Here is an 11,574-nt window from a genome sequence, read left to right as displayed (position 1 = left end):
TCCAAAATTCTGCCAAGTTTTTCCAAAATTTCAATAAACTTAATTTCTTCAATTCGCTTGATCTCGGAACCTTGATACACTTGCTTGGAATTTGTTAAAAGTATTACTTAACATTATAAGGGTTCCATGACCTCTCCAAGCTTACGTTAGTTTACTTACGATGCTAACGACGCGAAAATTTTTGAGGTGTAACAAGAGAGAAGGAGCAATCAACATAAATTGATAAATCGTGACAGCTCTAAGATGCAAGACTGAGGTCAAAATGTCTCCTTTCAAAACCCTTATAGCAGGATGTGTGTCGTATAAAGATAAGTTTTTTTCCTCTCTCAAATAGTGCAGGAAGGGATCTCTCAATAAAGAACAAAAAAGGTTAGGTACATCGCTGGCAAGTGTTTTTTTTGGCTATATCTAACTCACTTTTGTACCATTAATGGTATACATACATGGGAGGATCAAGAGAACTTAAGAGCAAACAATTCTGCACAGTTCGCAGTGATTACTGATACATTCAAATTATCGTTCGCAGACCGGTCCCGTATCTCGTGTCGAATTTTTCGAGTACCCATAAATGTTTTTGGACTGCGAAAATTACCAGATATGCCATGTGTCTTTTCCTCTTCTAAGAAATCTCAAAAGAGCGTCCGTGCCAAATCGTCACTTGCTTCTTGAACAAATCAGTTGATCCCTCTTACACCTAATGTAAAGTGCCACCTCTGCCTCCTTAAAAGACATTTCCCCTTATCTTTCTCTCTCCCAAAATCTTTGAACTTCAGGACTTCATTTGTACATCTCTCTCATACAATATTCACCTAAACACTTCACATTTATGTCCTGTCACCAAGTGCTTATCAAACATCACCAATCCTCATCAAGCCTGAGCAAATGGAGTCTGAATCATTACCCTCAAGGAACTCAACTTCCTCTGATCATGGCATAAATGAAACAACTTCAACCTTCCCTATACCCGTTCTTTCAAAACCCAGCAAGCGTAGAACGACTAGCAAATTTGCATCCCTGTCGGCTATCTTTGGTCAAAAGGAAACATATGATCATACGAGTGGAAAAAATAGAAAATTAGTGGAAAAAAAAGGGGGAAACTATAATGCAGGAAAGCAGTGGGATGAGAAAAGGGAATTGAGGTCACTCGGTAGTGAGCTAACTAGATCCAATGACTCAAGCTATCGCCATACCGCAGAAATGCCGAGTGTTGAGGACTTTGAAGATGAAGAGGAGACACCCTTGACAAAGAAAAATTCAAAAAAAGAAATGATGAATAAAAAAAAGCATTTGTTTGACCCAAAGTTGGAAGGTGATCTGAGTGCAAATGTGGGTCCTCAAAGCTAAGAAGAAAAGAGAGGAGAGGAACCTAGTACCCTATCATTACTCAAGAAAAGAAAGATGAGTAAAAGTGAGAGACCAGGTTCCTCCAAGAGGAGAAGTAGTGAAGTAGAAGGAAGAAAGAATAAAGAGAACCTACAAAAATAAAAGGTTCTCTTTGGAAGAGTCTTTGATGTCAATCTGAAAGAGGAGCCTGGCATGAAAGATTTGATGGAAATGGTGGAGTTCCAGGAGTGGAGCCATCTCTTTACTCAACCAACACCATGTGTATATGAAGCAAAAGTGGTTGAATTCTATAAGAATCTGCTCCGTATAAGTGATAATGCTCTGGCCCTAGCAGTGAATCTGACAGAGTTTGTGCTCACTGAGTCGATACTTGGGAAAATCTTGGGAGTAAAGACAGCAGAACTGAGAGCTGTACCGGATAAGAGATCCCCAGAATTCAAGAAGGTGATTGTTAAAGCTGCAAGGTCAGCAACAAAAGCTAATCTCTGTAAAAGTGAGCTTAAGCCTGAATGTCAACTAAATTTCGAGTTTGTCAGCAAGTTGCTTTTGCCAAGGATGGAGGGACGATCTACCGTCACGGTGGCAGACCTGGTTCTAATGGAAGCTCTTACATCTTTTAAACCAATCAACTTGCCGGCCATCATGATCGAGAGAATGAGTAAGGTGGCACGAATCGTGTAAGGAGGATCTGGTCTCCCGTATGGATTCTTCTTAACTAAGGTCCTTGCACACTTTAATGTAAGAAATAGTAGAGCCTCCTTGGGAACTAAGGACCATGTGTTCTCGCTGGCCACCTTAAAGGAGTGTGAGTTTGTGCCACAGGGACCAGGTGCTGGAAGTCCATCCACCCTCTCAATTCTAATTGAAGCTCAAGAAGCGGCAAATGTAGAGATCAAACAACTCAAGGAGGAAAATGCCCTTCTAAAAGCCCAACTGGCTGAACGACCGAAAGAACCAGGTTCCGATCAAGAAGCAGAAGAAGAAATTGAGAAGCTACGGGCAGAGAGGGATCAGTTGAGAACTCAAGTTGATGCACTCAGAGATGAGATGATGAAGGCTCGCCAAGCCTATAGAAATTGACCTATACTTGCTCAGCCCCTTCAAGTCTCTACACTGTCCAGAAAAATCAATCCTAGTCCCCACTCCTTTTGCATAAAATTGAAGTCACCTTTTCCTGAATTTTGGCAGATTTGCAGTTTAACTATCATTTGTGTATACTGAATTGATTACTATCTGCACTTGTGCTGATCTATCTATTGGCATATTGTTGTGTTCCTGTGCATTATTGCTAGCTTGCTTTCCTCTATCTTACTCATGATTATGTTGCCCCTGTGGCTCTGAGTTAATATATCTAAACTTCTTGTTGGCGTGCTTTAATTTCTTTTAATGATGCCAAAAGGGGGAAGATATAATTGTGAGGTGAAAGTGAACTGAACTGCACTGAACATGCGGTGATTAATGGGAAAGACATGTCAAATAAGTGTGCTGTAAACTGTAAACTCACAACTGTGGGAAGATGTGCTGAGCAAGGGGAAAGAACTGGAAAATTGATATGTGATGATATTGTGGCAATTCTTGTCTTCCAGTTGAAAATGGTATTATGTTGCTAACATGTTGCAGGTGCCTTGACAATGATGGTCTGCTTCGTAGGGCGAACAAGTGGGAAGCTGGTTCTCAGGGGAAACATAGTCTAGGAGTTTGTCATCATAAAAAATGGGGAAATTGATAGTTCCAAGTGCATTCGTGTTTTGATGATTGTCAAACTGTTTCAGAACTGATGAGAGACCTGGTTTGGAATCTGCTCTCTGTGCACCTTGCATCGTCGCGAGACAAATCAGAAGCCAGCCACTTGCTGCACACAAGTACAACAGTGAGTTGGCCCATGCTTTAGGTCAAAACTGAAGAGTGGTCTCTTTTCACCCCACATGCTCTCACTATAAATACAACATGATGGAAACATATTGAGTAGACTTGAAAACCTAATCAAAATCGAGCAAATCCTTGCCTTCACAAGTTCTCAAGTTCTCTCAAGAACAAGTCACTTGCAAAGCTGAAGAACCCGATCCAGAAACAGATTTAGTCTAAGTTCTTTATGTTGTTGTAAGTCTTTGTTCGTTTGTGCTTAAACTGTAAGCCTACTCTTCTTGTTTGAGAAGCTGATTGTAGGTGTTTCTGAAAAGTCTCAAAGCGTACTTGTTCGAAGTGTGTTTTGGCAAGCTTTTGAGTGGTACACTTGGCTAGAGTTAGTCTAGATGTATTAGTGGTCCTTGGCTAGAGTTAGTTAAGTGGAGGTGTTTGCAATCGGAGTATTGCAAGTGTGGAGGGATTACGAGGGTTAGTTCCTAGGTTGCAAAAGTGTTATTGTAAGGGTGAGGGATTACGGAAGTTAATTCCTAGCTTACGATAGAGTTGTAACCTAAAGTTGCTTGGTGTAGCGGAGTTGAAATCCTACTGGGGTAGGTCGTGGTTTGTAATCCCTTGAGCAAGGAGTTTTTCACGGTAACATCCTGTGTCTTTTACATATTACATTGCAAGGGAACTGGTACACAACCAGGTCTCTTATTCATTATTTGGTGGATGCATAACCTGCAGCAAAACTTATAAGAACTAAACTCATATCATTAGGAACAAAATAGTAGTGACTCTACTTGGGAGAAATCCCTAGTGTGTCTCGATCCGGAAATAAAGTGAATTGAACACTTATATCGATTTTTGAAATAAAAAACCCCCTTTCCTAAGGGGACATTTTGCCGAAATTTTGAATTTATGATAAGTGTGACATTTTGCGATAAAGTAAATATTTTAAGCAAAAAATCACATTAATCACCCATTGAAGCTCGTAGGTCAACCGTATTCTATGGATCCTTAATACTAGGGTGCTTAAAACCTTTCCTAGGGGATCACCAAAACCCTTACCTCGAACTCTGGTCGTAAAAGAATTTTTCTCTTGCTTGATAAACCCTTTTTACCCGATTTTCCTAATTTCCCTTTAATAAATTAGGTAGCGACTCTAAAAATACTAAAATCCATTTAGAGCACCAACAACCTCTTAGTAGCTTTTATGCACCCCCATAAAAGTGAACCGTAACAAGTTGCATATAGATCATAGTCCGTCCCATTCAGGTTTGGGGCGTGACAAATGGTATCACGACTAGAGATATAAGATGGTCGTTGTCAAAAATAGTGATTCAAGTGAGCCAAGATTAATTTCTCTGGGAATTAGGGTGTAGGCGTTTAGCCATAAAAATCAAATATTTTTCATTTTGTTTGGAACTTTTGAAGTTGAAGTCGAAGATGGAGTCGTGTTTGATTATACTATTTGCAAAGAATATTTGGTTGTTTGAATGTACTTTTCTTTAAAAAAAATGAATTTTCTTTTACCCTTAAATTTCTAAAAACTAGCAAAAGCACCCAACTTTATTAATTTACCTAAAATATCAAGTAAATCTTCTCTAAAAGAGTAATATCTCATAATGTATAATCACATAATTCATAAATTGGATCCCACATATTTTTTTTAAGTGCAAAAAAATTGCTTCACTAATTCAAATGTCATGATCAATATATTTTTTACTCTTTTTTTAAATCTAATTAACAAATAAAAACTCAATTACAAAGACCCGACCCACAACTCCAACCGGTGTCACACTTGATCAAATTGAAATGAGTTGTTTTTATAAAAACAAAAACTTTAGGGTAAAATTTGAAAAAAGAAAAATTAAAAGTGAGATGGAAAAAAAAAAAAAAAAAAAACAGGTTTTTAGTAGGGGTGGCAATGGATAAAATTTACGGTTATCCGCCCGACCCATCCCATTTAAAATGGGTTAGATACCCAACTCATTTAAAGTGGGTCTACTATGAGTCGACCCATTTTATCCACTTAAAATATGGGTAAACCTATCGGTTATCCACCAACTACATTCCCCTCAAATTAATTGTATATTAGTACTTGGTACATCATAGAAAGTTCTGGGAATTTTTTAATTAGTTTTATTTTTTAATTTTTTTTTGTATTTTCAGTTTTATTATTATTATTTTTTTAATTTTCTCTTTTGAAAATTATTTGATTATTTACTTTTAAAACTTTAATTTTTATTTTTTCTAAGAGTATAAGTTTATTTTGGCTTTTAGCTTGTGTTTTCACCTGACTATTTTTGAAACCATGGATAATATGGATAGCCATATTATCCGTCGGGTTACCCATTTTTTCATCCGTGTAAAATATGGGCGGGTCAGATAATTGATCCATTTTGGTTTAACCCATTTTCGACCGACCCCATATCCAACTCGACCCACCCTTTTGCCACCCCGCTTTTGAGGTATTTCTCAAATTTCAAATACAACTTGAAGTTGTATTTGGAATTTTCATTGCCAAACACTGATTTTCAAATAAAGTGAAAAAAATTTCCAAAAAGAAAATGAATATTTCTCATGGCCAAACATATCCTAAGAGTCTAAGACGAGGCAAAACAGTAGTGGAAGTGAAGGAAAATAATGGGTTGCACTTTGTTTGCTTGATTTGAGTGGAAATTGGAAAACAATACAGAAAAGCAAAATAGTGTATTTCTTCTTGATTTAAATTCTTGGATTCTAGAGAAAGATAATATACTCTGTTTTCTTAATTACGCATATCGAGCAAGAGAAAAAGCTTTATGTTTTTTCTACCTTTAGCTTCCAAGTGGAAATACGAAAAGGCTCGTTAAAGGGAATAATTGTCCTATTAATTTATCTAATAATTGTCCTATTAATTTATCTTTCTCCCAAAAAAAAAAGGATGGTTTACCAGGACAATTATTCCATGCTTAAAAAATGAGTAAATTCTATTAATTCATTTCCCCTTTGACCAATTGATGTTCTAAATGAGGTAAGAAGTTTAAAATTCACAAATCTCCAATATCAAATCATAAGATGTCAAATTCTTCATACCATATCCATATGTATTATACTCCCCTTCTCCCCAATTCTAGTCCCCACTGTCTTGGGACCAAACATGTGATTCTATTTTTCTAAAGTGTAATCTTGAGATAACATGAACCAAAGGTTTATACGTTGCTAAAATGCTAGCAACACATAAACCACCGTCATAACTTGAGTACTTGTAATTTTTGGTAAGTAGTTAATGTTGGTTGGTACCATGTTACAATTGTACATCATGTAGTGAGGATAGGTGGGAGATACTGAGATTTGGTGCCAAGAACAGCAGCCTTCGTGTCTGGGAAGAACTTGAATCCAGGAAGTGATGTAATCTGTCCAGTGTTTGAAATATTTACAGGGTAGCAAAGAAGGTGGCCTGGAAGATCAAGATCAAATGTATCACTAGAATAATATTTCCAGCTTTCATCAGCCATGCCATTTACTTTCCTAACACATTCTAGACTCGAAGGATCGACGAAGGAGTCATCTGCATAGTTTAGATGCTCACACCATAAGGACATTCGAAAACCATATATTTTCCCTCTAGCTGGTTGATTAGCTGCAAGGTGATATGGTTGGTACCCACCCATAGCAATCTCAGAATCTCTTGCACCATCCATTGACCTCTGATTGATGTTGGCAGATCCAATTATGATGTATTCATCATCAACTGTGCAAGAAAAAAAAGAAGCAAGCATTAGTTTGATCAAATTCCACTAATAGTAAATAAAGCGAAAACTGGTATATATATTATTCACTCACCAATCATCATTTTTGAATGAACGTAGATCATAAAGCGCCTGAACTCTTGAGCTCTTGCATAATCAGTATCAGGATCTGGTTTCTGTGGAGGTTTGTATTCTCCAGGCTTTTCGACTTCTCGGTTGCCAAGGCAGAAAAATGTCAAGTAATCTCTAGGATCAGCAGTACTAATTCCCTTAGCCTTAAGGGCATTGCATATGTCTGTGTACATCATTTCCATTGTCCTTCTTTGCCAATCTAAAATTGCCTGAACCGAGTCACTTTCAGGTATACCTTCTGGCCACATTGGAAGAACAACATAGACCGTAAATCTCTCCCCTGCTTGAATCTTGCTCACAATCTTAAGTGAGATCTCCTTTGGGATAAGATGCAAAGCTCCGATGTCCTCGAGCTTGATATCTTCTGCTGGCTTCCAACCATAGCAGCTTCCAACAAAGTATTGGTTTTCAATGTAAATGAAATCCTTAGCTCGACGAATGGCACTAATGTATGCGTCATGGATGCTTTGATCAATGACGTTATTCTTCCCAGTAACAAGGCCTACCTCAGCAGCTTCTTCTGGTTTTCCAGGGAAGTCAACAACAGCACCACCATCAATGGATCGAAATATTTGAACATTCCAGGTTTCTCTATCCCTTGATGCTGTAACTTCTGTTGGGTGAATAATGAATTTATCAAGCTCACTCATTGAATAGATAAATCTATTTCCAATCTGCTTCCTCCACCTTTGCTCAAAATTATACAGAACATCCCAGGCAACAGGCCCTTCTAGCCTGCAATGAATGTCATGCCAGGGCTCTCTTGGACCACCTTTCTCGATTGAAGAGCCTGGAAAGTTAGGCTGATGGAAATCTTGCTTATGGACAGTGTCCAATGTCCTGAATAACGAGTGTTCCCGAGTATCATATCGACCATCACAAAGATCAATACCACCAAGAAAGCTTACTATCATTCTTTTCTGTGACAGACCTCCTGGAATTTCAGTGTCTACCACAATAGTCTTTTGATGGTGAGTAAACATTGTACCAACCTGAAACCCCTGAATTACACTCTTTCCACTATCAGGGTTGCGTGGACACAAACAACAATGGACATCTGTGTTCTTAAAATAATCTGCAGTTTCTTGGTCGTGAGTTGACATTAGTCCTTCTCTTTTTAGCACCTCATCTGAAGTTCTATCATCCCAAACTAGCAAGAGAACATTAACTCCCTCACTTGCCTTCTTTTTCAGCAGCTCCCCAAGAGTAAGGTCTCCTCCTCTGTTTTGCCTCTTTGGGTTTCTTATCAAGGTAATTTTAGTATATACAGACCAGCCTGCTATATAAATTAAGTGATTTGCATTAGTGATGGCATCAAAAATGTCTTCCCAGCAACTCTGAGGTTCAAAAAGTCCTTGAGACTCAAGATAATTTGTGATATCATCATCTGAGATGTCTGCATCAGGGTAGAGTGTAACTTGACACCCTTGTCTCTCCTTGAAGAAGGTATAAGGGATTCCTCCAAATGCGAGGGAGCTAATTCCTCTAGACCAATTACTGTCTTGCTTTACACTAAAGAACTGCAACCTTACATGGATTTTTGAACGACCACTTATGGGATGCCCATCGTCATCCAATATTGGTACCCATCTGTCGACTACATATCTATTCAAGACTTCCTCAACAGGGAGATAAGCTCTTCCAATTAGTGTTGCACTAATAGGATTCTCATCTTTTACTGTAAAAATGATGTTAGAAATCTCATGTGCACAGTATAAACGAAATGTTTCATTCCAATGAGGGTTGGAAGGCTCATTTTCTACGATTCTGGTCCGCCCAACTCTAGCCTTATCTAAATCTATGGTTGAATAGAGTTTTGTAGCAGAAACCTGCATCATATTTAACACAGATTGTGAAAAGTTTAAAGCGGATAATGGACAGAACTGAAGCTGACAAGTCAATACAAGAGTAAAAACTGCAGCAAAAAGCCAATTGTATTAAAAATAATACCTGTGGCGCGCAAAAGAACAATTTCTTGACATTGTTCAAAAGTCTTTTTGATGCTTTGTGAGGAGATGCAGTCTACAATTAAAGATATGGAGATTAGAAAAACGCTAGAGGCTATAAAGTGGTTAAAAAATCAAATAACAGAAATCAGCACATACATATGTACCACCAGTATATTGAGCAGTCATTTGTTCTAAGCCCCAAACTTAATTAGTTCATGCAACCTCCACCTAAATCAGCATGCGCTAGGCTTCACAGTTCATTGGTTTTAGGTTTTAGTAATTTTTGTTTGTGTTCTGGGCACCTGCTGATATACTATTTTAAACCACAAGCTAAGTAGAGAACTATCAGAATTATTAGTTTCACTAGCGTATTAGTACCAACTTAATAATCCGTAGCTATATATTGCTTCTGCTCCGTGGGAAAATAAAGCAACAAGATCTTGTGTCACATAGCTATTTACTGTCATTTCCATACTTGAACTGTTATACTATTGAATAAATATTAAGGCATATAGCCCTTCTGAGTAGACAAAATGTTATTCCACCACAGTAAAAAGTGTTATCGACAATATCTCTCGTGAGTGTGGCATGCTGTGTCTTTCTTATTTGCAACAATGAAAGCCCTAACCTCACCTAATGGTGATTCTTCTATGGATGCGACTATAAGCCCTTCCTTAGGTCCTGTAAGAGGTTTTAGCCTCAAAAACTTTTGGTACTTTGGAATAGACCGCAAGCAGTCATACTCATAACCGTTATGCATCTAGCTCATGTGAAAGCATAGTAAAAGATTGAATGGGTCCATTAACATTGAATCATCGTTTAACAATTTTACTACAAATATGCCTCTTAGCCATGTGCAATGAGCAACGACTAATAGTACACGAATTAACTTGTCAATTTTTCTATTTCTTCCTCTCTTTTTCGCGTTGCATTAATGTCTAATTACAGAGGCGAATTTAGTATCTAGAGTTAGTGGGATCAGAATGATTATGATGGTATGAATAAATTTAAAGTTCTTTTTGTATATGTTTACATAGTTCAAGTAGAAAGCAATGATTTCAGTTAAACTCATAGAACCCGCCCTAGATATGCATATGACTAATCCTACTGCAGAGATATAAAACAGAAAATGCATTTACAGAACTTAGGAGAAGAAAAAGTTCCTGATATAACGAAAGAGAGATCGATGAAGTAGTGTGAGAATGTTACCGGGCCACAACAATCACCGCAACCACCCCTTATCCTATCAATTTCATATATGGTAGCATGAAGAGTCCCATGCAGCAAACGTGGTCCCATTTTCACCTAAGCAATATTTCATAGGACAAATAAAAATAAAGCAAGCGATCAAATTAGATCAAAAGAAAGCACACAAGTCTGCAAAATGAAGAAAGCAAAGATAAAGACAAAGAACCTCAAAAAGGTAGCTTTTGTCGTGAAGGGGATGAGAATTTGTCTGAAGAAAGCTATACAGTTAAAGACTTTATATAAAGAAGAAAAAAAGGTTTTACTAAAAAATCATGTAAAACGGCTGAAGCAACCTCTTCAGGAGGAATCACCTATTCTGAAGAAAGAATATCTTTTGCTTTGGATGTCTAAGCTACCATTATGGGGTTATTGCTGAAAACTTACAGAATATATCATGAACATTCATGTTTGTAAAGCTTTGCATTTTCTTGGTTATCTGTCTCATGTATTGCGTGTCCATAGAGATTTTCTTGAGGGAATTGTTGCTAACACAACTTGAAAGAACAGAGAGCTAAAGGAGGTCAAAATGCTAACGCAAACCCAAAAAGCTAACGCTCTACGGGCTAAAACTTCATTAAATTGTTTACAACTCGGCCCAAACGACACTAGGAAAAGCGATGCTTTGTTTTATTTTGGCAAGTTACACATTTGGCCGGTCGGCTAAAATAATTACATTCACTAGTTAAATATACAAAAAAAAAATATACTACTATATATGTATATTATACATTAATATGCAAAAAATATATATTTGCTGACTATTATTTGGTGGGCGGCTATTTATATCAATTTCTCTTCTCTCTTTTTTCGTAGGTGGCTATTTATAATGTCAATTTCTCTTCTCTCTTTTTTCGTAGGCGGTTATTTATAATTAATGTCAATTTCGCTTCTCTCCTTTTTCGTAGGCTGAAGTATTTCTGACACATTATATATCAAGTTTAAGTTATATGCACATGTAATTCTATTTAATAACATTGATAGGTACCCTAAAATAAACGGTAAATAACATGGTATGATTAAAGGGAAATTACATTGATGGTGTAAAAACTTTTTACACGTTAATGCATATAACTTAAATTCTTACAAAATCGAAGTTTGATGCACTAACGTGTAAAAAGTAATTACATCATCAAGCCAACTATAAGATAATTATAAGCATCTCTATTTATAAGTGTTGGTGAATATACCACAATTACAATAAATTATATTTGAAAAATAAAATGAACAAAATGAAAAACAAAGTAAATAAATATTCTTCAGGCTGTGGCACGGATATCTCGCTCTCTTTAAGGAGATTCAAGCCCACTGCGGCATAATCT

At 37.2% G+C, this 11,574-nt stretch overlaps 1 protein-coding gene across 1 annotated transcript; it reads right to left on the bottom strand.

Annotated features, from left to right (window-relative positions):
• Window positions 1–6,143: 6,143 nt before the first annotated feature.
• On the bottom strand, window positions 6,144–10,444 carry LOC132043427 (phospholipase D alpha 1-like). Its single transcript, XM_059433922.1, has 4 exons — window positions 10,217–10,444; window positions 9,009–9,080; window positions 7,021–8,887; window positions 6,144–6,928 (listed from the first exon to the last, which is right to left on the bottom strand). The coding sequence occupies exons 1-4, from the start codon at window positions 10,304–10,306 to the stop codon at window positions 6,495–6,497; spliced, it is 2,463 nt and encodes an 820-aa protein (XP_059289905.1). The 5' UTR covers window positions 10,307–10,444; the 3' UTR covers window positions 6,144–6,494.
• Between the last annotated feature and the right edge of the window lie 1,130 nt (window positions 10,445–11,574).

The sequence above is a fragment of the Lycium ferocissimum genome, unplaced genomic scaffold (genome assembly GCF_029784015.1).
Source record: "Lycium ferocissimum isolate CSIRO_LF1 unplaced genomic scaffold, AGI_CSIRO_Lferr_CH_V1 ctg243, whole genome shotgun sequence".
NCBI lineage: Eukaryota > Viridiplantae > Streptophyta > Magnoliopsida > Solanales > Solanaceae > Lycium > Lycium ferocissimum.
This window is presented reverse-complemented; position numbering and strand designations above follow the sequence as displayed.